The sequence below is a fragment of the Pogona vitticeps genome, chromosome 2, assembly GCF_051106095.1.
Source record: "Pogona vitticeps strain Pit_001003342236 chromosome 2, PviZW2.1, whole genome shotgun sequence".
NCBI classification, from domain to species: domain Eukaryota; kingdom Metazoa; phylum Chordata; class Lepidosauria; order Squamata; family Agamidae; genus Pogona; species Pogona vitticeps.
The window spans coordinates 59,739,736-59,765,950 of NC_135784.1; the positions used below are offsets into that span (position 1 = coordinate 59,739,736).

At 42.1% G+C, this 26,215-nt stretch overlaps 1 protein-coding gene across 6 annotated transcripts in view; it reads left to right on the top strand.

Annotated features, from left to right (window-relative positions):
- The first annotated feature begins 497 nt into the window (after nt 1–497).
- SLC41A3 (solute carrier family 41 member 3) overlaps nt 498–26,215 on the top strand; it is a 54,990-nt gene continuing 29,272 nt past the window's right edge. The window contains exons 1-4 of one of the 6 annotated variants that reach the window (XM_072989520.2): nt 498–813; nt 12,972–13,287; nt 23,631–23,738; nt 24,702–24,773. In XM_072989520.2, the coding sequence (XP_072845621.2) occupies nt 12,997–13,287; nt 23,631–23,738; nt 24,702–24,773 (471 nt within the window). In that variant the 5' untranslated portion in view covers nt 498–813; nt 12,972–12,996. Of the gene's footprint in view, nt 814–11,340; nt 11,577–11,669; nt 11,928–12,971; nt 13,301–15,079; nt 19,693–23,630; nt 23,739–24,701; nt 24,774–26,215 lie in introns of those variants that run through there. The other 5 variants (XM_020815156.3, XM_072989522.2, XM_072989523.2 and 2 more) reach the window with 5 other exon arrangements.

Genomic DNA, 26,215 nt, shown 5'->3' on the forward strand with positions numbered 1-26,215 from the left:
TTTGCAAAGGCTGCTAAACCAAAGGATGCTAAACTTTCCCAGATATGGCTTCCCAGATGTTCTGGGATAACATTTCCCATAACTCTTAGCCATCATAGCCAATGGTAAGTAATGATGGCATATGTGTCCAGCAACTCATGAAGACAACATACACTCCCCATTCCCATTCTGAGATACCTCAAACGAAGAAGACCTGGCTGCTATTCATACGCTAGGAGCTGTGGACAAGAAATTGTGTTTGTCCCTTTGTCCCTCTTCTGGATCTCCTGAGGAAATTCCCACATGCTTTCCTGAAGCTCAGTTGAAAACTGATAGCAAAAGCCTTATGCCATAAGGGATATCAAATCTAAAAACGTCTTGGTTAGAGCACTATTTTTAACAAGGACAACCCTCTCCTCTAACCCCATCCCACCCAAACCTGTTTTCCTAACAACTGATGTAACTAAGACTACGCTATGTATACTTTCCAAGGTCCAATGATTTCCCTCAAGGGAGAAGAAGCTTTTCTTGCAGCACACACCACACAATGGTGTGTGGTGTATATCTTCCATGCATTGCTTAGGAAGATACAGAGATGCATAACTATGCCAAGTGAGCTGAAATTGAAGCTTGTCTGGCCTAGAAGTGACAACCTGAAATGATGCACAGCAGCTGCAAGATTTAGTTACCATCACTTGCAAAATCATGCAACTGTTTGGGGACTATGCTGTTCCAGGACTGTGTGGAACAGCTTAAAGGAACTTTTTGCCTGACAACCTTCCTGCATGAACTAGGTTTCTTGTGACAGGCTGTTATCCTGATTCTCAACTTGAGGTAATAATTCTCAATTCTGAAATGTTTAAATGACATAAACAGTATGATTACAATTCATTTTGCACAATTTTGATAGATGAAGCAATGTTTAGTCTGCTTTTAATCTGTTATGATGTGAAAGAGAGAGAAAGAGTGAAACTAAGGTAATATTTCTTTATTCGTATTAAACCGTTGCACAAATTAAAATTATGGAGGTATATAAAATACAGGTAAAATTAAAACAAACTAATATGTTAAGATAATTAGACTAATTTTTATCAGAAGCAAGCTACTTCAATAACAATATCTCAATCATTTGCTAGATCTTATTTTGTACACATTGTAGGGCATAAATTGCATGCATGTAAGTGCTATGCTGATTGAATCTCTTTACAGTCACAAAAAGTAGCCCCATTTTATTTGATTATTCTTTGATCTTCCTACTTTGCTTTGAAGTCTGTGAAGTGACTTCTAGATGGTCTAGGTAGAGTCTTGTCCTCTTTAGCATTCATCAGTTCAGCAAGTTGTGTTGTTTTTGTTCTCCACAGGTTTAGCCTAGCCTCTTCTGGTTTAATATTTAGAGCTTGAAATGTGTGCAGATGTTTCCTTAATGGCAGCATTGCCTAGGGAGTTGGAGTTCATATTTATTATTTATTTATTTATTTGATTTATATCCCGCCCATCTGGTATATCATACCACTCTGGCCGGCTAACAGCAAAGGATATACAATTAAAATAAAGTCCATAAACATCATATACTGGCAAAACTGACAATATATACCAAAGATAATAAATGACAGATAGAAAAAAGGAAGAAAATTAGGTCTAATCAGATTACATGCTGGCAGGAGGGAAGGCCTGGATGTAGCTCCATGTTTTTACTTGCGTTTTAAATGTACCCAGCGTAGGGGCCGCGCGAATCTCAGGAGGGAGATTGTTCCAAAGGCGAGGAGCCACCGCCGAGAAGGCCCGGTTTCGCATCTTTTCCCACCAGGCCTCCCTCGGCGTCAAGCTCCTCAGCCTCACCTCCTGGCTCACGCGGGTGGTCCGGGTAGATCTTGGTGGGAGCAGGCGTTCCGCCAAGTATCAAGGTCCCAAACCGTTTAGGGCTTTATAAGTGAGCATTAGAACTTTGAAGTCGATGCGGAAACGAATGGGCAGCCAGTGCAGTCTGGTCAGGGTAGGAGAAATGTGGTGGTATTTTCTCCCTCCAGTAAGGAGCCTGGCCGCTGCATTCTGCACCATCTGAAGTTTCCGCGTCAACCTCAAAGGCAGCCCCACGTAAACATGAAGTAGATAGGTTTGGTACTGTCTTACCTTATTTCATTAATTATTGGCTAGCAGTTCTTGACATATTTCTGGAGGGGCAATGCCAGCCAAATAATAGACTTTTTCAATGAGGGCAGGTTTTAGCCAGTACTAATCCTTCCTGATTCATTAAGAACTATATCAACTTGTTCAGCATGTGCTGATTTGTACCATACAGCACTAGCATATTCTGTTGTGGAGTGGCACAGGAACAAAGCTGTTGTTCATATCATTTGTGGGTGTGCACTGCAGTCTGACCCAGCCAGTTTCCTAAATATGTTATTTCTGGCAGCAGCTGTCCAGAAGCACAGGTAATAATATGACAAATATATGTACTTTCTAGCCACAGGAGATACAAATGATAAGACCAAATTTACCATTGGTCTACTTTTGTTATGTAAATGATGCATAATTTTCCTGGTTCTATATATAATTTCTATTCACTCGGAGAATAAATGAAGCAAAATCTACAATTTAGAGTTTTAAAGTACCTGACCTGCAGATCCTACAAATATTTTCTTGTGGGGCTATATATACCAAAACAATCCTTTTGATTTCTATGTATAATTGCACTGTAATGTATGGAATGTCCTCTCATCCTTTGGAGAAACAATAAACATTAATGGGAATAGAGTAAAAACTGCTATGGCTATTAAACAGTGGTCAAAATCTTGTTGCTTACTGTCACCAGACCCTAATTAATCACACCAGAGTAGGCCCATTGAGGCATTTGAGACTTAGGGAGTCAACCGTTGTAAGGTCTATTTTATCTGCAATTTACTATGCTAAAGTGAGTGGTAGTTTAGAGTAGGCCCATTTGAATCAATGGAATTTATGGAGGAGTTGACTTACTAAATCCTGACTGCTTCAATGGGCCTACACTAATGGAATTTATTGTGTTAAACAACACGATTTTGGCCACAGTGTTATCAGCAGTAGAAAACATTTCCTTATATATAGGCCTCATCTATAGACAGCGAGAACCAGAGCAAGCGAGTGAGCGAGAGACAGACAGACAGAAAAAGACACATACACACACCAAGTTTAGCTGCACTGTTATTTTTGGAAAGATGCCTCACACATCTTGACTCTATAATCGCTGAGTCATGCCTCTAACCATTGACCAATCCGGGGCTCTGGCACGAAATATATGTTTGTTTGCTTGTTTGGAGGAGGCACCATTACTATTAACAGCTTATTATAGTCATTAGGCTGTGCATTCCCACCCTATTTGTGCACATAGAACCCATCACAAGTACTATTTCACATACAGAGTTCTTGATATACCAGTCATAAGGGGCTAACTCAGTGTAGCTTCATATAGCTCTGTGTCAGACTGTGCTTGAGGCATTCTACATTTCTCTTAAAAGCCAACTTATGTGCAGACCTACAAGGAAAATCATAGAGTCTATACTGGCTCATAGCTGACAAATGTTTTCTAGGCTCATCATAACTGACATCCTAGTAAAGGGTTAATTCCAGAATGAAAATGGGTATATCAGTACAGTGGTGCCTCGCTTAATGACGATAATCCGTTCCAGGAAAATTGCCGTTAAGCAAAAACATCATAAAGCGAAAATAAAAACCCTATTGAAACGCATTGAAACCAGTTCAATGCGTTCCAATGGGGTAAAAACTCACCGTCCAGCAAAGATCCTCCATACGGCGGCCATTTTCGCTGCCTGTATAGCGAGGAATCCGTCCCTAAACACAGCGGGGAGCCATTTTAATCACCCGGCAGCCATTTTGAAACCACCAATCAGCTGTTCAAAAAACATCATTTTGCGAAGAATCAGTTCCCGAAGTAGGGAACCGATCATCACAAAGCAAAATACCCCTTTCAGACCATCGGTTTGCGATCACAATTGCGATTGCAAAAAGATCGTCATTAAGCGGTTTCGTCATAATGCGGGGCAATCGTAAAGCGAGGCACCACTGTATATGTATTTTCGTTGTTGCAGTAATTCCAGGCAATTGCAAAACCTTTATTTTTACAAGTTTTATTTCTACATAGATTCTAGGTTCTATAAGCATAACATGAAATCTAACAGTATTTTTAAAATGTATCTTTTGAGAAGTCACAGCTATGTCATTTAATTTTGCAAAAAATTATTTATTTATTTATTTTATTTATATCCCGCCCATCTGATCAATTGACCACTATGAGAATAGGACTTAAGTTGTAAACAAGCACTTAAGTCATGCTATAATAATGTTTCAACAATGAAGGAGAATACATTTTAAATACAGGGGCTTACAACCCAAAGGGGTAGAGGATATCCCTCCAAAATAATATTATAAGAAGCAAAAAGCATAACTTCAGTCTTAGCATATTTAGACATATAGAAAAACATTTCTAAAGAGATCTCACCCAGACTAAGGAGGAAATCTCATACAGTAATGCCTCGACTTACGAACGTCCCTACTTAGCGTATTTGCTGGCGTATGACTGTTACATACAGCACTGATGTTACCTGTCTGTCATGGGTTTGGAGGGAAAGTTCCATCCTATGGGGAGTGGAAGGCGGGACATCAGGAGGAGGGGCTGTACTGTATAAATATGTGATGCCTGTGTGGTGAGATGAGACACACTAAAGAAGACACTGAGAGACACTGGGTTGTGACGAAGCAGCAGCTGGGAAGAAGAAGCTGTTGTGGGAGTCTGTGTGTCAGACAGGGTACTACTGTGTGTCAGAGTACCAACCTGATAGGTTCAGGTGTCTGTTGGTTAGCCAGAACTGATAGGTTCAGGGTCTGTGCTTTAAGTTAAGGTTCTGTGTGAACCAAACTGTGTGTATGTATGAGTGAATCTAAGCCACGTTACTTTATCCTATTCACCTGATTGTTTTATTTACCCTGTTTGTATTTAAAATAAACCTTATTCTTTTTATTGTTTAAAAATCCATCCCTGGTCTGTGTGACTTCTTATAGGGAATGGTTGGTGGCAGCTTAGTGTAACTGTGTGACATATCCCAGTAGGTCTGGGGTTGTCACATTGATTGGTGGCAGCGGTGGGATACGACTGGTCCAGTTGTCCAGTGGTCCAGCAAAGCCTTGGCAAGTGTGCCCAGAGCAAGGGGGGTCTAGTCAGGGACAGTCTGAGGCGCGTAGGTAATCTTCTAGGTGTACCTCACGGGGAGGTGCGCTAGTAGAAGAACGTGCCAACTGGGGAGACTTAGATTAAGGTGCTCTGAGGCAGCCTAGTTTTGGCGGGAAAAAGCTGAGGCAAAACTGCGTAGTAACAGTGAGCTAGCTTGCCAGCTGAGAGGCCCAGCAGAGGGGGGTAGGCTCTGACTCGATACTGTTGCAACTTTAGTGCTGAAGAACAGCAGCAATCTCTAGGGCAAGCTGGTTCTGAGGCAAGAGGAAAAAAGTGGTCGTTTTATTTTGAGGCTTGACTTTTTAAAGCAGCCTGTTCTGAGGGGGGATTATGCCCTTGACTCGAAGCCAGATGGCAGAAATGAGTGATGTGAAAGACCCCCAGATTGACCAAGGTTCTGAGGATGAATTTGGCTCAGTGCAGGGTGACAGCACAGGAGAGCAGAACCCAGAACTTAGAAAATTGCTCATAGTCCAACAGCATGAACTGAGGATGAGGCAATTTGAAGTGGAGGAAAGATTAGAGAGAGAAAGAAGGGAGGAAAGGGAAAGGCAAATTGAAATGGAGGAAAGGGAAAGAGAGAAACAGAGGCAATTTGAAATAGAGAGATTGGAAAGAGAAGAAAGATTAGAGAGAGAGAAAATTGCTCTGGAAAAAGAAAGGATGGCGTATGAATTAAGAAAACTGGAAATGATGAACCAGAACAATAATAACAATAGGGATTCTGAGGGAGGCCAATTGTCTAAGGCTGACCTGAAGAAATTCCCTGTGTACCACAAGGGAGATTGTCCTGAGGTATTCTTTTCCTTAGTGGAAAGAGCGTTTGTGGACTTCTCAGTGAGGGAAACTGAGAAGATGACCATCATGCGATCTTTAATCAGTGGTAGCCTGGCTGAGGTTTATGCCGAGATGCCTGAGGAACTGATGAAAGATTTTGCAGAGTTTAAAAAACTGGTGTTTGCCAGACATGGGATAAATGCAGAGCAGCTGAGACAAAGATTCAGGTCCCTCACCAAGAAGCCAGAGCAGACTTTTACCCAAGTGGGGGCCCAATTGGTGAGGCTGCTTGAGAAATGGCTATCGCAGGAGGGGATAGAGACCTATGAGCAGCTTAAAGATTTGATAGCGCTGGAACAGTTCTATTCAGTCCTGCATGGGGAATTGAAATTCCAGGTGAGGGAAAGGAAACCGAAATCTGTGGCAGCAGCCGCAGAGATCGCGGATTTTATTTCCCAAATAAGAAAGCCCTTGGGTGAGGGGAAATCTGTAGGTAAACCCAAAGAAACCTACAGCAAGTACTCTCAGGGACCAGGGAAAAGCCAGCAAGGGGGAGGGGCCCATGGTGAAGGGAAGCCCTCAGACATGAAACTAAGACCTCAGATTTTGGAGGGAAAACCAAAACAAGATGAGAGAGAATCAAAATACACCAGAAAATGTTATTTCTGTCAGGGAAAGGGTCATCTAATCTCAGAGTGTGAGAAATTAAAGCAGCTAAAAGGAATGGTGCCTCAGAATTCTAGTGGGACCAAGCCAAAAGCTGTGTTCTGTGTCCAGAAAGAGCAAAGCTCAGTGTCACTGAGGGAGCCTGTTGCCATGGCTACTCAGTCTGGAACAGCTACCTCTGCTGATCAGGCTGAGGAAAATGGTCCTCTTGTGGAGGTAAAACGCTGCTTGCTGATAAAAACAGATTCTCAGTTGTTTGAGACGGCAGGGGTGGACGTAGGAATACTTGACCGTCAGTATAGGGGGCTGCGGGACACTTGTTCCCAGGTAACCCTGTGCCATCCAGATATTATTCCTCGGGAGTTTATAATCCCAAATGAGACCATGAAGGTGGCAGGGATTGAGGGGCAGGTAATCTCTCTACCAGTAGCAGAGGGACCTGTCAACTTTCAAGGCTGGAGGGGAGATTGGCGGATAGCGATTTCATCGACTCTGCCAGCAGCCGTGCTCGTGGGAAATGACCTGGCTGAACATGTGAAACGGGTGCTAGTGATTACACGCTCACAAGCCACCACAGGGACAGTTCAGGGGGGTAATGATGAGCCAGAGACGGAAGCAGAGATTCACTCATACATACACACAGTTTGGTTCACACAGAACCTTAACTTAAAGCACAGACCCTGAACCTATCAGTTCTGGCTAACCAACAGACACCTGAACCTATCAGGTTGGTACTCTGACACACAGTAGTACCCTGTCTGACACACAGACTCCCACAACAGCTTCTTCTTCCCAGCTGCTGCTTCGTCACAACCCAGTGTCTCTCAGTGTCTTCTTTAGTGTGTCTCATCTCACCACACAGGCATCACATATTTATACAGTACAGCCCCTCCTCCTGATGTCCCGCCTTCCACTCCCCATAGGATGGAACTTTCCCTCCAAACCCATGACAGACAGGTAACATCAGTGCTGTATGTAACAATGACGACCCCCCAAGATTTCCACTTGAAATGTAGAATTTGTTATATACTCGCCGTATAAGACTACCCCTTCTTCCGCATGCGTGATTCTGCTTTGGCTGCATCATGGGGAGAGTTTGTTTTGCCGCTTTTGTTTCCTTTCGCTGGGAGAGAGCGAGAGTTTGCTGGAAGAAGGTCAGCATCGGCCTCAAACAGCTGACTGTTGGGAACCAGCAGAGAGGCAGCAGCCATTTTGGAGAGACGGCAGTCATTTTGGCAGGCAGCAGCCATGTGGTCGCATCTCAAAATGGCTGCCGCCTCTCTGCTGGTTCCCGACAGTCAGCTGTTCGGCGCTAGAATCCGGCTGTTCCGAGGCTACCAAAGAGGAGCGGGGCTCGGTCTACTCGGTCTTACTACCAGGTAAGTGACTTCGCTGGGAGAGAGCGACGGTTTGCTGAAAAGAAGGACAGCATTGGCTGTCTTTCTGGGTTTGACTGGTTGTTTAAGCACGTCGGGTAGCTATAACTTGCTTTCATTGGGGGGTTTGCTTTTAAGGAGTAGCCTTTTTTTCTTTCTTTAAAGTAAGACTTGCTGGCCTGACTTCTCGCTGCGGCACCGCGGTTTTGCCGCCGCGACACAGCGCAAGCGTCGTTAAGTGAGCAACAATCAAGAGGGCTGGTCCGTGGGGGTGTGGAAACCTTTAGCTACCCCCTTGTGTGAGTGAGTGGGGGGTGTATCTCTGTGTGTATGTGAGTACATGTGTGTTGCTTTTGAATTTTGAAGTGCACCCGGCGTATAAGACACCCCCCACACACACACTTGGAGGCATGTTTTTCAGGACAAAAAAAGTCATCTTATACGCCGGCAAATACAGTACAACCATTTTGAGTTACGACCAGCTCTGGCCACAAAATTTTGCTTCTACTTCCAACTGAAGCTTCCACTTACGAACAGAAAAAGGCAGGTGGAAAAGGCAGGAAATGCAAATTTCTAACTGTAGGTGGCGAAGAGGCTGCTTCTTTGTAGCTCTTTTGCCCCAGCAGTTAGAGATCCTCAGAGGCTTGGGACTGCCTCCCTTATGCATCTGAGAGAGAGAGAGAGAGAGTTGGCAGGGAGGCTTTGGGCTGCCTTGTAAAGCAAGGTGCTGTTTCCTGCTTTTTAAAAATTGTTCTGGGTGTTTTTGCAGCGTGGCTTTGAGCTGGGGGGTTATATTTCTGTTCTGTGATGGGTCTTTGGGGGGTTGTTTGTTTTGTTTCCCCCCATTTCCGATGGGTCTTGGGAGGTTTGGTTGCTTTTGGGATTTTCCCCCCATTTCCAATGGGTCTTGGGGGGGTTCCTTGCTTTTTGGATCCCCCCATTTCTGATGGGTCTTGGGGGGGGTTGTTTGCTTTTTAGTCCCCCCCTCCATTTCCAATCTTGCATGATCTGCTTGATTACTTTTTTACTTTCTCTTGTTTGCATTTGCAATGGGTCTTGCATGGTTGATTGGTTTTTGGTTTATTTTCTTTGCATTAGGTCTTCTACACTTGACTGCTTTTTGTCTTCTCGTTTGCATTTGCAATGGGTCTTACACGGTTGATTATTCCCCCCCCCCCCTTCGGCTGGAAGGGATTAATCACGTTTCTGACCGGTTTTGCAGTGATTTTTTTGGCGATTTCTTTTCTTCAGCTGGAATGGATTAGTTGCATTCCAATGAGAAATTGTACTTCGACTTACGCCCATTTTGACTTACTCCCCTCTTCCTGAACCACGTTTGTAAGTCAAAGGTTCACTGTAGCTGATCTTCTGGTGTGACTGCTTTATCAATCTGTTTTGATAAGATGTATCTCACAACTGCTCAGTCTGATTCTTCTGAGAAAAATCATGGCTTATTTATATTCTAAGTTTTATTCTGTCATGAAGCAATGGCTAGCCCCTGCTTCTAAGCAATGGTTGTTGCAATTAGCAATGGTTTTGTTTGCTTTATCCACTTGTTTTTGTCTATAAGCAAAAGAGAAAACGTGCTTACATCACTCCTTTGGTAGTAAGCAACGACAGGATGGCAATTACACAATGAACCAATCAGATGGCAGTGTATAGGAACCATGTCAGTGTAGTAGCTATTTTACAGGCAACCTGGGTTCTTAGCCCCGCCTTCTCCAATGGGACCCCACTCAGAGGCGGTGGCATGGCTTCCCAGCCCTCCTTCTCTGGCAGGCACCCACTCAGAGATGGGCACCCACCAGAGGAAATGGGTTGCTATACATCAGAATAGACTTTACAGCAACAACTATCATCATCACTACCATCATTAGATATTGGGGGAACTACTTATGAAATTTCCTACCTGCGGTGCCACCTTTTTAAAGTCCTCACACTTTTTGCCAGGCACACTGTGTTACCCGAGGTGGAACAGCAAGGCCCATCCCCTAGTCCAAGTGCATGATTACCAAAGTCAGCCAAGATATTCTGACACTTCAGGTAGGAAATCTCATAAGCAGGAAATCTCCATTTCTAATTATGGAGGTGATCAGCTTTTGTCCTTTTCAAGAGATGGGTGACTGTGGTGATCCGCATGTTTTTTGTTGTGGGTGTATTGTGATAAGAGGGAGAGATTATCTGTCACTCTGTGGCCACCTATCAGATGATATGCTTGCACACGCACACAGACAGCTGGCCCAGTATCTGGAAGGGATGGGGGACAAATACAAATATTCCATGTCTAATCAAATCCCATTCAGCCAAGGAAGGGTGTCCTCCTTTGTCATAACAGAAACAATATTTGTGTTTTTTTTTTTATAAAACCTAACAGATTTAGTTCAACAGGAGCTTTTGTAGATTCCAATCCACTTGTTCAGACACATAGGCTTCAAGTATAAGACCACAGGTATACACGATTGTAAAGATAGGACACAAGAAGTTTATGAAAAATAAAAGCTATAGTTTTATAGGTGTTAGACAACTATTTCTGATACAGCTAGGTCCTATACAATCATATTCAATTAAATCTGTGGTCTCAGAACTTAGCCTTCGTTTCTGAGGAAATGAATCGTCATCAATAAAAGCTGGCACTGAACTAAATCTCTTTCAGGTTATTAACCACGTTTTGTTCTTCCATTTGTTGCTACCCGTGCGGAAACAGACGAGAGGGTCGACCTCTCTCTCCAGCCTGGCCCCTCGCCCTCGCCCATCAACGCTTCTCCTTCTCGGGGGCGTTCTTTTCTGTAGGAGGGGGGGCCGTTACTCATGATCTTATTACTAATTACTCGTGCTCGCCCCCTCCTGTCAGGTCTTCTCTCCACTCCGCTGCCTTCCTTCGACACAGAAAACCAAAATGGTATTTTTAGTCACGACAAGCTTCCGGACTTGTCGAGCAAGCTCTTTTTTGTTTCCACGTTGGCATTTATCTGTTGATTGTTGTATCCCGTTCTTCGTGCTCGGAAGCCGAACGGATCTCAAAACATCCTACAATTAAAAACCCAGGCGGCGCCGGGAACGGGAAAAAACACCTTCGCCTCCTTTTGCACGCGGGGAAAGGAAGCCAGAAACGGGGAAAGCCGCCTGAGAGAGAGCGAACACCTCAGGTGCACGGCGCTGCAGGCAGAGCGGCGCTTGCCTCCGTGGCAGGGAAACGGCCGCAGCCTCTTCAGGCCCGAGCGCCTCACCTCACCTCCCCCCGGTCCCAGCTGCCGAAGAGCCGGCGCCTCCCGGCGAACTAGCCCGCCCCACCCCGTAGATGTGGCCCTTCGTTTTGCGCTTGCGCCGGCCGCCGAGGGGACACGCCCCCATAGAGACCGTGTGGCAAGAGGGGCAACGCGAAATATCACCTCTCGCTACGACATCGAGCGAGGGCCGGCGCGCTTTTGAAAGCGGGTCGCTTCCAGGTGCGGGCGAGGCCACGCCCCCTTCGTTTGCATGCGCTCCGGCGGCGCGCGATGCCCTTTTTGGGTCCCAGGGGGCGGTAAAACTCGGGCCGGGAAGAACAAAGGCGCTGGGTAAGTGTCGGCGGCTCCTTCTTTTGCGGCTTATGGAAGTGACGGAGGATGGGATGGGAAGCCCTCCGTCTTGGACAGATGGCCAGGCATTGCTTTATCCTAGCTTTCTCACATCTCTGTTTCCCCCTATCGACATCAAAACCAAGAGGAGTTTTATCTCCTTGTTTTGTATTTTGATTTTGGTTTTATCCAGATTTCTGGAAGGTTGGGGGCTATGTCCCATTGAACCAATGGGATTTGTGCCAGCGCTGATTGAATTCCCCAGTCATTCAATAAATCTACTGTACCTGCGGCTAACAATTGAATGTGTCTCCTTCGTAAATTAATACAGCTGAGGAATTGCAGCTAAAAGTGAGTGGTGTGTATAAAATATGACAGGTACCGTATCAGCCACCCTTTCCATGTGATCTTTTTTAAATAACACATTCTGAAATGCACATGTAATGCTTTTATCAGGCCAACCAAAAGAGCACAAAACTACTGTACATGCAAGCTTTGAAGATTTCCCAGTCCCTGCATTGGTCAAATAAATATGTGTTGTAATTTAGTGTGCTGGACAACTGGCCATAGAGACATGACTGTCACACACCACAAATAATAAATGTGAATGACCCCAAAGAATCCGGAACGGTCTTGAACCCAGATGGAAGTGTCAGTGCAGTCCACGGATCATCTGAGGCCTGTGCTGGCAGCAACCTGTAAAGGAATGGTGGTGGTGCAGGTTTTTCTGTCATAAAAACACATATATGTTTTAATTAGTGGGTAGGTCTGTCTAGCAAGAAAAGGAGCAGCATTTCTTTATCAGGGTCGCCAGATTTCCTGCTGTTTAAGGAATATGGTGTATTTCAAAAAACTGAATTCCCACAAAATATCAGATTTTCTACTCATTTGGAACACTACAACTCCATTTAGAACTTAGACTACCAGAATGTCACATGTGTACAATTTTTAGTGAAAGAAAATGCATTGAATTAAGGCAGAAAGTGGAATAAGAATAGAATTTAGGTATATAACATTAGGCATTCGTAGAAGCGTTCACCACTTCTTGTGCTGGCCAGGATTTCTGAGAGTTGCAGTCCAAGAACATCTGGGGACCCAGAAGAACTGGCTTAGAACTGGTTCTTTCGTATAAATTGCCCTTAAGACTTTGAGCATTCACTTAACATCATGTGCTTTGGGTCTGCAGAACATCTGTGAATAGCATTTGTGAATTACCATCTCTGATGAACTATGTGCCAGTTGGGATCACATACAGTAATGAATTACTACGTTATATTTGGATGGACAGTGGGGGAAAAACCCCTCTCCAATGCTTTTCCTCTCAAGGCTGAAATGGAACACTTTCTCTTGTTTTTCTCTTCCCCTGTCTCTGATTTCCTGCTGCTGGCCAAAAAGGGAATCCTGAATTGGAAGGATCAACATGAAAAGTGAGGAGACTCGGCAGCGACGGAAAGAAGGCAGAACTCGAAATGGGGAACGATCGAGGCACAAAGCGAAGGGCAAGAGTAAACACAGAGAGAGCAAACTTGGCAGCCAGGGAGCAGAGGATGGCCCTTTGCTCCTATCTCAGAAGCAGCCAGCCGAGGCAAAAGTGGCAATGGCCAAGCTTCAAGAGGAGTCTGCTGTTACCATTGGCCTGCAGGTGCTCTTTCCCTACATGCTCGCAGGCATGGGCATGGTCCTTGCTGGGATGGTCTTGGATTACGTTCAGGTAGGACAAACAGGTACTTTCGTCCATTTCCTCGAGTGTGTTCAGTTATGACAGCAGGCATTATCATATTCCTTTTTCTAGGTGTCCATAGCCTGGAGCAGCTAAACAACCAGTCTTCTTTGATGATAATTAGTTTCCTCTTTGCCTTTTTAGTTACACTTCAGTTTTGTCAAATGACAGATTTTTACAAATATGTGTGCACACCTGCTGTGGGGTAGACCTACTGAGTTCAGTGAGACTGCTGAATGAATATGCAGAGGTCAAACTTTTAAGACTACAGTCCTGCTCGCATTTACTATAGAACAAGCTTCACTGAAACTCAACAGCATAGAATCTTAACTCACGTAAAGATTATAAAGTTTAGTTTGGCATACGTGTTTGTGGACTGTACTCAGATGTTGTGGGCCTACAGTATATGGAGCTTTATGTCAAATTAAAGATATTAGGCCAGTATTCTGTTTTATTTAGCATGTATGCAATAGCAAGCCCCAGGCAGTTTTCTTTTCTTTCCCCTGGGGTTTCTGTTGAGCATTTGGTCACATAGTCAGCTGTGCACCCAGTGAATGATAAACACCCTAGAAAATAAAGAAAACAGCATGTGCAGTTGCCATTCTGTGTTCAGAAAGTGGAACAGAATACTGGTATGTAAGTTGGTCTAGGATGCTTACAACTACTTTGCCCACTCCCTGGAAGATTATTAAACATAACAAGATATGAAAGTGGGCTGCCTTCTACAGTATTCTGTTTGGTGTTCCAAAGCAGGTGAGACTGACTTAGAATGCTCTTTTCCATGTTTGTCTTTGCTAGTCTTTGGTGAATAGACCTACTTTGCATTTATTATTTTAATCTTTTTAATGAATTGCTCTGAGTGCAAAAGGTGTAGCAAGTTAAATGGAAAAATATAAAACAAATAAATTCAAGTCAGAGGTCTAAACAAATAAAGAATCTTGTGGCAACTTGAATACTGACTGGCTTTATGTGGCACAAGTGTTTGTGGATTGCAGTCCACTTTCTCAGATAAAAGTTCTGGAAAGTTTTAACAAATCAAAGTGGTTTGGCTTTAAGGTGTAATATCTCATGATCAGAGCATGTGTATATGTATCTCATCCCAACATTTTAGAGTCAGCACCCCTCAACCCTTCTCGGATCATAAACTGTCACGATTCCTTGTTGTCTTTTCTGTAAATACATATACTAAGATATTTGCACAATATTATATGCACAAACCTGAGTACAGTTAACCAGGCAAGATTTAAGATATGCAATTTCTGATATTAAAAGAGCAAAACACAGAATTAGGACAAATGAATTCTTTTCTACAAAAGAGGTTTTTCTGTTCTAAACTTAAACTAGAATTCTTTCTTAATGGATTATATTTTTAGCACTGTAGTCCTCCTGTACATTTGATTTATTTGATCTGTAGAGTACCAGGTCAAGCTGCCCCTTATCTTCCTGATAGGATGACACTACAAACCCTGTTGACTGTTCTGACAGCTTTCATAAAGTTGGAGTTAATATTTCTCTCCAGTATTAACCTTGTGCTGCTCAACATTAAAGAAATCGATTAGGGTTCTGTAAGATTAGAGGTCCCACTTAGTTTCAATTGACATTATGGTTTTTTTTACTCTATTGTACTGGATGATCCTTAGAATAAGATAAAAATAACAGCAACACAAAACACGTTTCTATGCATTTCCATAATATTCCACACCAGTGGCATGACTCAATAGTGTTTATTTAATTAACTTTAAAAGTCACACATTAAAAATATGCTGCTTGCTTATTAAAATAGTCATATGGAAGCATTGTAAGATTAAATTGACACTAAGGTCTGTGCTCAGGCTGTTAGCTTCATGACTCTGAACTTGAGTCTACATCTTGTCAGTGTGCAAACAGTTCCAGTGGATCCTACTGCAGTTCAAAGCAGTTATGTAGGTTTTTGGAAAATTACAAAAGGATGGCCTGAAGTGTTACACATCTGATACAGTGTGTTTCAAGTTCAGGTGCCTCAGTTTCCCCTTGTGGTACCATGCATTGCTAGGTATTCAAAAGATTGCTCCACCTCTGGTAATTCCTTGGTTTCGCCTCCACTCCACCAACTCCAGTAGGAGCTAGCCACCACTAGTTCATAGCTACCAGCCCTCACCCCCTTCCCCACACTTCTGCTCACCCTGCATAGGAGACTCTGCTATGTAAAGGAGGAAAGATTATTCTGTTTTTGAAAAAGGTCAGTCAAGGACTTTTCTGGAGGAGTCATTGGGGCAAGGCAATCTTGCTGCTCTGAGGCACACACACACACACACACACACACACACACACCAAAACATGGTGAGGGTTTTACCTGCTGCCAGTTTGTGGCATCGTGAATGCCTTCACCCAGCTGCCAGTTTGTGGCATCGTGAATGCCTTCACCCAGCAGCAAATCAACATATTTCCCACAGGAAAGGCCAATGAGGGGATCTGGATTTATTCTTTGTGCTGTTGCCACTGTCAAAAGGAGATGTTCAGATATCTCAAGTCAGCAAATTCTTGTGCCTTTCCTATAGGAGTAAGTACATCTGTAGGAGCAAGAAGTGATCACAATTTTTGGCTTAGCTACCAATGATACTCTGAAACTGTACACCACTGGCTGGAGAGTGTTGGGAAGCAGAGTTCAGTAACTCATATCTCAACCGCAATATTAAATCCCCCTCCTTTGCCTGGTAGGGATTACAAATGGTAATAACAGATTTTGTTCTTTAATGTCATCTGGAAAAACAGTTTAGCTTTTGCTTTGATATATTTATAATATCGGTGCAATAATGTTTGAATTGCCTATGGCCATTGTTATACATAAGGTGGTAATTTGATATATATATACAATAAATAGATGGCCAGTCTATTTACACAGGCAGACTGACTCATGGTTTCAGAAGCACTTAATACACTGGGTTGGGTTATTACAGTATTTCATATTTGATAGAAATTATTTTTATATGTCCTGTGTAAAGTGTATTTTTTATATTTTCAGTTATGGCCTTTTTGCATCTTGTAGTGAAAGAAAAGTCCCTTGACTATTCAGGGCTCTGTATTTTTTTTATTAGTCCCATGCTGGAGATGTGTCCATCTTTACTGGAGGCACCTTAACTAGGTCATTTAAAAAAAAAGGATTTGTACACTCGCCTCTCCTGACTCAAATGCCAATTAATGTTGATTCATTGGTTGCACTTTTTTTTATGGTTCTTATTTATTGATGGAGTGCAATGAACCCATTCTCCCAAGACTGTTAGTAAAGGTGATACAGTACTTGCTACTGTATCTCTTCATGGCAAACACCTTTAACAGCTGCTGTGTCACAGAATGTTTGAGAGAGGAAAATAATGGCCCCAAGCTAGCTAGCTAGTAGTTGAATGCCTTACTAGAGCCCTTTCTCCCCTCTAGAGTGCCGCTTAAGTCTTCAGGACTGGGGTATAGTAAAGCACTGTTTTTTTTAGGTTTCCTAGCGGGGAAACAAGATTCATAATGAAGATTGGAAAGAATGAGTTGTTACTATTAATAGATGAACATAAAGGTTTGGCAATTGAAGTAACAACTATGCCATTTGAGAGAGGATTCTGTCATTACTTGATAGTTTTCATACTATTTATTTTAATAATAATAATCATATTGCCTCATAGCTGAAGGGAAACTCTCACTGCATACCCCTCCAACCTCTGCCCACAAAGAACACTCAGTTCCAACTGCCATTTTCCCTCAGACTCCAGATCTGAAGGGAAGCACCCCGTGATCCCATCCATCAGCTAGGGAACTGAGGAGTGCTGGATGGTGTGTGTGTGTATTAGTTTCCAGTGTGTGAACAAGACCTCCAATAGGCCTCTGTGGCGTCATGTTTAAGAGGAAATGGAAGATATGCTGGTTGATGCAATATTGTTCTGTAGGAATAGAAAGTTAGGGGAGGTTCTACTTCCTGGTCAGCAAGGTGACGTCTAAAGTAAGGGTGACTTGTGACTAGTGTGAGTCCTGACATTTTGGGATGAGGTGTCTCCCTGTCCCAGTCTACAAGCTGCCGGTGGTCTAAAAGGTTGCCTAGTGAGTTTCCATCTTGGTGAATATTGGGTACAAGAGTTATAAGTGTAAGCCTGGACCTATTTTAAATCTCTTCGCTGTAAGGAGAGCAGCAGCTAAAAAGACTGAATTCTGTGATTTAATTCTAAGATGTGTATTTTTTCTGAAAACATTAATGAGGCCAAATAGTCTACGTGAGGAAGACTGTTAATTTGTTTCCAGAACTGTTCTGTATTTTGTAAACAAACTGTTATCAACAGGTCGGTGCACTGAGGGTTAGTGAGATGGAGTGCATACTGTATAGATGGAGCAGGGAAAGACTGAATCTGGCCCTTTTGGCCTGAGACGGGCTCTCCTAGATTGCTGTTCCCCCTTTCTCATAATACCATAATTCAGTGATTTTTCACCATTTGTGTGCAATTTTCCTGCTTAGGGAAATAAATCCCTGCTTAGGTTTGAAGCCAGTGGGACTAGCCTTGGACTTGTACAGTTTCTCAACCTAACTTATCTCTACAAAGTAATGAAGATAAAATTATGGGACCATTATGCGTTCCACACTTTGAAGGCAAGATGACTTAACAAGCTAGGCAGACAAAAAGTGGGCTATCAACATGTTTAACTTGGGGCAGTATTGACTTATTTTTATTATATACATATATAAAATTTGTCAATTATCCGAATAGCCTTTTAATCCAAAAATAGGCACTTAAGGTGGCTTAGTGGCTTTCAACAGGCAAACTAAATGATAAAAGGCCTGTCATCTGGTCAGTGGCAGACTCATTCCATGTCACTAACCTTCTCAGACTTTCCAAATAATATACACAGTGATTATGCTCATAAAGAATTTATTCCAAAGACGACATAATATCTCAGAGATAAAAATCTGACTTGTGAACTTCCACACAAATTGCAAAGTATGATCAGTCTTGGCCAGGAAATTCTCTTGTGATTCCATTGTTCGGTCCAATAAAAAGAGTAAAAGAATAGCAGTGATCATTTTTGTTCCATCAGTCATTTTACGTGCCTAACAAATGCTTTCGTCTGTGGATCGGCATCCCATCATGGGCACCATGGTTTTATAAACAAATACTTTTTGGGAAACCATACATTACAGCATTTTGAAGAATTTAGGGACAGGAAATAAAAAGCCACAGCGAAGTGACTGGAAACTTTTCCATTAACTATGGAACTACCTTAAATAGAACTCATGCAGAGACTCTTATCATGGCCTTTGCATAGTAGCTGAAAGTTGAAGCGATGACAGCAGATAAGGGTGTTCCTTTGAAGCTCATTGGCTTTTACTGTGGAATTTCTCCCCCCCCCCCCTTTCTTCTGAAAGTTAGTCACTTAGAGATAGAAACCACATTATTTCCTCAACTCATACACCCTTAGCTGGGCTGGAGAAACAGAGAGAAGAAAAAGGAGCTGAGAAATAAAAGCACCCTTCCAGCTGCTACATCTTCCTAGCTCTTCCTGTTGACCTCTTCTGTCACATCCGGAGATTCATATGGATTTGGCTCATGTTCCTGGTGACCTTTCTTCACCTTGAGGAAGCAAGAGAAGAAGGGAAACAAATATAAAGAGTTAATCTGCCCTCCCCCCTCCCTTGTCTTGAAAGGGCAAGAAAAGTTCAGCGTCACACATGGTGAACCTGGAGCAGTGGTGGTTGTTTCAGAAGGACAGGCTTATTTTTTAAATCACCGTATTTGTAACATGAGGAGAAAGGGCATCTGTGACTGAAGTATTCCCACAGAACCTGTCACTCTTCATGCTGGTATTTTTCAATGCCAGAGTTTAAGCAAGTCTTTTTTGGTTTCTAGCCAGGTGATAGTAGCTGAAGATGTGGTTTTATATGTTTTGATCCATAAATATCCTAAACAACCTAATCTTCCTTTGGATTCTGTTTCCTCTCTGGAGTACAAGAAGCAACTTTCAAGAAGCTTAGTGGAAATCAAGCTCTCTAAGCCAAATGCATTAGGGAAAATAACCTTGTTGCCTGTTGGTTGAAGAAGAATAGAGCATCCAACTGAAGACTTGGTACTGTACAGCCATAACCGAAAAGTGCCTTCAATCCTGGACTGTGCTGCTGAGAGGTGAGAGCCACCTCTATTTCTGGATATCCTCTTCACCTCCTGCTTCTTGAGTATGGGTTAATGGCATTCAGCCATGGTTGTCACCCAGCTGAAATTGGAACTGTGCTTCCATGGAAAGAAACTAAGGGGTTTCACCTGTAAATTTGCTAGATCAGCCAGTGGATTCCTTCCAGAATCGTCATTCTCCATTGCATCACAGATCTTTGGGCCATTCTTCTTGGCAGGTTTAAGCTTGGTGGCTGCTGGCTTGTTGATGGATATTATTCAAGTATGTACATATCTTCTTTCACATACCTTGATAACAAGATGGGGAAAATGTCTAGTTTACCTGAGTGACCTTGAGCATCCATTTTAAATATGGTTATCTGTTAGCTAGGAGCAGCACAGCATGCTGCCTCCCTGCTTGTGAGGAAGGTATGTTTTGTGAGTATGTCAGAATTCTAAAGAGGTCTTGGTACTTAGATTGTGTCAGAGGAAATGGTTTTCATTCCTTTTCATGGCACACTTTTGTTTTTATCCTGGAACACAGAAGCTAGGATTCAGCTGACAGGACAGCATCCTGAACAAGTTGGGCCCTATAAGCAGTCAAGAGGGGAGATGTAAATTACTAGGAAATGACAGCTGTGATCACATACGGTTACTGATTGGTAGGGTTATTTGATCAGGAGGCTACTATAGCAACCTTAAGCTGAGTGTTACACCTTTGGGGAAGAGGATATTTTTTTATTTCTTCTCCCCGTGGTGTACAAAATAATTGGACAGAGTTGTGCAAATCTTCAACCTGATTTCATCCCTCCTTTCAGGAGATAATAAGGCATTGGGGCTCACAGACTTTTTCCCTTTTCAACAGACTTTCAACACTCCTCAACATTCCATGATTGCTAAAGGGCCTGGATTCCTCAGTCTTTCTGGGGCCATTTTGTTTCCCCCCCGTTTTGGTCAATACAGTATACAGACTAGCATATTTCCCTATCTGGAGAATATCTAAGATGACAGAAACCCTCACTTTGTCTATGGGAGAGCTCATTTAGTCCCATGACAGTCTTCCAATATGTCTGCTTTGTTGCCATACCAGAAAGATCATTCCGTTTCTTGCACATCCTTAGGCATAGATCTGTGGGAAAAAGATTTCTGTTTTCATTGTCATCCATTTTAATTTTACTTTCTTCATATGCTGTGAAAACACATGTCCTAGCATAATGATAATTAGCCAGCAAGGTAGCAAAACAGGGCTCCTTGTAGCATTTCCAAGCACTTTTGTGCCTTTCTGCCTATATTCTTTTGAGATGCACAATTTTTTCTTCACTTGTTTTCTGATCCTGATAAGAAAGGCACCAAATGGGGCTTGTTTCTGAATCACACTAAGCATAATCCTATAGAAACTTTTAATCCAGTAAGAATATTCATGTTCCCTACCCAGATGATCAGTTGATGAAGAGCAATAAAATTGGTGTAGAGCAGCCGGTTCATACATTACATATAAGGAACGGAAACAAGGCATACAGTATTTATTATTGGCAGTAATGACCCCGCCACTTTTGGGGGCTATGTTCTTCTTCACCTTTGGTTGTGAAGTTATGCAACAAAGACAATGTCATACTTTCGCACTTCATGTTTTTTATTGTAGAATAATTATCTCTTGCATAACTGCAGAATGAGTGTATCACAAAATGTATGTGCTAACTGCATTGAGTACAAGCATACCAGCAAATCTCAACCTTGTCATAATTGAATGAAAAGCAGTGTAAGCAAGATTCAGCAGTACTCACTGTGTGTACATTGTCCCTTCTACCAAAGCACAGCCCATGTGTATCACCACTTTGTGAACTAATCAGTGTCCTGAGGAAAGCGAAATTAAAAAGTGCAGACACAGATGAATAAGAAATCTTTGGCTCCAGACTGAAATGAATACAGAGGTCACTGAGTTGCCCTTGGCAGTTGATAGTGCTATTGTAAAAGTAGAATATTTGCATTCATTATTGGGAGGTTTGACACTTGTGTGGTCATCCATAAGTTTGAACTGAATACAGTCAAAAAGAAATCTGACAGAACCTCCCTCCCCCCGCCCCAAGTCCACTGGAACAGCTATACATAAGAAGAACTCGGTACGGGGTAAACGTTAGAATTCACATGTTGGATTGCTTGACTTTTCTGTTAGTCCTGACCTCTTTCTCACACTGCCCCACCAGTAATACTGCCTCTCCTTTAACACACTCCCAAAATAAAGGCACAGGATTCTTTATGGAGATGAGAATGGTTAAAACCTAAATATAATTTATAGGAATCTGTAGGGAATAGCTTCTCTTAGACATACTTTAACTCTCCATGATCAGTTCAGATTTCCTCACAATTAAATTGACACCAAGGAGGGCCCTACTGTTTGCTTTAAAATGGGTGAGATCATCCTGGTTCCAAGTATAGCTTTGACCAGGTAACTCACCCATTCTGGGTTTTGTCTCGCTCATTTTAAACATCAATTTTAGGATCAAATCTTTGCTATTTCTGTTTAGAAAGTGTGTCTGCTGTTATTATTTGATGGACGTGTGGTATTTCCTCTCATACTAGCTGGATAGCTTTAGATGGGCAAAATGGCTGGAGCCCAAGAGCTCTTTTTTTCCCTGTTGTCTTGGGTCAAATTGTTGTGGGAGGGTGTGGGTGAAGAGCCTTCACAATTAAGATGCTTCTGAATGTCCCGCAGGCTATCCCTTCTTTAATTTCGATCCTAACTCACAGTGAACCTACTTACCATGTCTAGTATGAAAAAGTCAGGTTTGCCAGAATCTAAGGGGCAAAGTATTTAATATTTTAAAAATTGTTTCGTATTAAAACTATATGTAACATATCACATACACATATACACATTGTTCCTTTGCTGTTTCCTAAATTGAATTCTAAGAAATCACACTATACTTCTTGTTTAATTTCAGGAAAGATCAGAACACGTTTTCATCTAAATAAGCATTTTATAAATAAATAGACCGAAGGTCTAATGTTCTGATTGGCAAAGGATCTCCAGAGTCACTGTAATAAAATGTCTTATTCATTTATTTAGTTTAGGAGATGTTAAAGTTAATCCTTGAAGCTACATAATGGCTAAAATCCTGTTACAGTGAACCCTCGACTTACGGAATTAATCCATATTGGAATGGTGGCTGCAGGTCGAAAAGTCTGTAGGTCAAGGCTCCATTGACCTTCAACACACTGAAAACCGATTAATCCGTAACCGCCTGTTTTTGTTCCATTTTTGTTCCATTTTGGTATTTTTTCCGGTCTGTAGGTCAATTCTCTGGCTGCAAGTCAAACCTAAATTTTGCAGCCAGAGAAGTCTGTAACTCGAAAAGTCTGTAAGTTGAGCTGTCTGTAAGTCGAGGGTCCACTGTACTTAGTATAGTAGAGAGGGGGGGATTTGCTGGTTGGGTAATAGCCTATCCTCCATATTATTTTACTCAGGCTTTGTGCCCTGGAGAGGACACTCCAGCTTTGCATACAGCATCAAAACACTAGACATTGTTCCAAGTCCTCCATTCAGAGCATGTTACCAGAGTCTCTCTAGACTGAAGGATGCCTATAAAGTAGATGAAGTATAGTAGGTCACAACTAGAGTAGGCCCGTTGGATTATTAAGGATTTGGTAAGTCAATGTCTACATACATTTTATTGGTTCATTGGGTCTGCTCTAGTTGTGATTTGTTTGCTAAGCAATGCCATTTCAGCCATTGATGGAATGGGTTAATCACTGTTTATTTTGTTATATGTTTTCAAAAGATGTGTGGAAACATGGGAGGCAAGGCTTGAGATGTTATTGGCTCTATTCAGAAGGTTCTCACAGTAGAAACACATTATTCTGTGAGAAAAAAAAATCATGTGTAACTAATAAACTTGCATATCCCTATAACAATATACTGTTGACCCAGTAATTGGCAGGTTGCTTTATTTATTTTTTTGTTATGTATCTTTTTTAAAAAGTCAGTACATTTTTTTCCAATTTTTGGAGAATTTTGATTTTAGCAGGCAGTTCCAACAGTTTTGTTGATGCACAATCTCTTAGAGACATTGTTGACCTGCCAGGTTAGAAAGTGAACATGTGCTGTTTAAAGTTGTGGAAGAAGCTTCATGCCAGGTCCTCCAGCTTACGCATGTGCATGTAGCCTGTGCTTGGTATGGCAGTGGATTCACATTCCCTCCTTTTCCTTTTCCTTTTCCATAGCATTGGATGGTGTTTAAGACAATCACAGAAATATTTATCCTCATTCCGGCCCTGGTTGGCTTGAAGGGCAACCTGGAAATGACCTTGGCATCAAGACTTTCTACCGCTGTGAGTATCATTCTTGGATTTGTGTTTTTAATATGCAGAGATGTAATTAAAACTGTTGTTTGGCAAGGAACTTTCTGAGGTTTAATCAAGAATCTCATCAATAGTTCATCAATGAAAATAGATTGCATTTGCTTTTTATGAAGCAGCAAGAATATGATGTAGATAATGACAAGCAGTACAGTGGTTAGTCTTGGGCACATGGACAAGAATTCTTTTCTTGCTGTATTGAGACTTAAAAGAGGGTTGTTCTTAGAACTGCCCTTCCTCTTAATCTGGAATGAAAGTTTTATGACCAGGTACAAGAGAGAGAGAAGTAAAATATTAGAATCATATGTACCCTTGATTAATCATTGATCTCATGTTTAGCTGGTGAACTTCCCAAAAGGGATCCTGCTTTACATTATGGCAAACAGAAATAAGATATCTTTGGCTATGTTTATGGTCATATCTCCCAAATTTTCAGTTGTTTGCCTCTCTTCCCCCCCACCACCCCTATTTATCAAAAATAGTGTAATATTTTATATGTCTGGCTACAACTATTCATGTTTTATTCTAAGTAGTGCATTTCCTTTTATCATAAACTTTGATTTGCTGCCACAGATTAGATTACTTTTTGAAATGTATCTGCCATCAGCAAGAGTGAATAATTAGTACTGTATAGACTGCAGTTATATCTGTAGATTGGAATATACCTGCACGGATGCTGTTTTGGTCACAGCCCTTGAAAAACCAGCACCTCTGTTTCTCTATATCCTGTATGGAAAAAAAAGACCCATACCCAGGAGGGCCACGTGTGGGAAGCTTTGATTACTAAGAAAAGGCTGAAAACAGGAATGTCTAAGAACAAGGACCTGCATCTGCCACATTGCTGGCAAAATTCAGGTGCAACACTATTGTGGCAGGTGTTATCTAGTTCTTACTCTCAGTATGTAAGATTTAAATTTTTCCTATTTTGTTTTCCAGGCTAATACTGGGAGAATGGATGATACACAACAACAATGGAAAATGGCTACCTGTAATTTAGCCTTGATTCAGGTGGGCAAATAAACATTTTTGCTTAAGGTGTCTTACTGATATTAATCAAAACAGACCTCCTAAATTTATACTTTTTTTTTACTAGACTCCTTACCATGCTATTTCAGACCTTTTCAGCATGTGAATGTACTTCACATGCAGTAAAGAAAGCCAAATTTTTCTTGGCACAGTGGTTAAACTGCTGTACTGCAGCCAAAATTTGTTCATGACTGGGATTCAGTCCCAGGTAGCCAGCTCAAGGTTCACTCAGCCTTCCATCCTCCGAGGTTTGTAAAATGAGTGCCCAGTTTGCAGGATGGGGGCAATGTGTAGCCTGCATAATTAACTTGTAAATTGTCCAGAGTGCTTTAAGCATTATGAGGCAATATCTAAGGAGCACACTTTTCTCTTTTTTTGTGGCCTGCTGGCTTTTTATTCTTTAAAAAACATCAATTTCAGCCCTAAACCTAAAAAGCCAGAATCTGAGCTAGCTCTGTGCAGTCACCTCCCTTCATTTATGCAGCTCACAGTGTGATTCTCTAATGTTGGAGCACTCATTGCCTCCCAAGATGCAGTAGTACCTTGGTTTAAGAATGCCTCGGTTAACATAATTTTTGGTTTACGAAGGGAAATCCATTGAAAATAATGCCTTGGTTTAGAATTATTTTTCCCGCAGTACGCAGCAAGTTTCCCCAGGATGCATTGTGCCTAGAGGTTTATAGTGCCGCCCCCATTCCTGTGGCAAACTGTGTTTCGGTTTACAGTGGTGCCTCGCATTACGACGTTAATTTGTTCCAGCGAAATTGCTGTAGAACGAAAACGTCATAATGCGAAATAAAAAAGCCCATAGAAACACATTAAAACCCGATTAATGCGTTCCTATGGCCTTGAAACTCACCGTCCAGTGAAGATCCTCCATAGCGCAGCCATTTTTGCTGCCCGTGCAGCGAGGAATCCGTCCCAGAAAAGAGTGGGGAGCCATTTTTTTACCTGGCGGCCATTTTGAAACCACCGATCAGCTGGCCGAAAATCGTTGTTTTGCGAGAATCAGTTCCCAAAGCAGGGAACCGATCATCACAAAGCGACAAAACATCATAAAGCAATTGCTTTTGCGATCGCAAAAAGTTTGTCGTGATGCGATTTCGTCGTTAAATGGGGCGCTCGTCTTGCGAGGCACCACTGTACAAATTTTTCGCATTATGTAATGTTCCAGAGAACTCATTAAATTTGTAAACCAAGGTCTGCCTGTAATTGGTTCCATTATCATACTGATCTAACAGTATGGGAACATCGGTATGCGATCGCATTACTGATCGCAAAATCCGCATTGCTATGCGGATTCTTCGTTAAACGCGGCGCTCGTTATGCGAGGCACCACTGTAAATTGAACTGAGCATTGTTTAGTCAGTAAATCAGTTTAAAGATAGTAGTTAGGATCCTCCTGGCACAGTGGTTAAACTGCT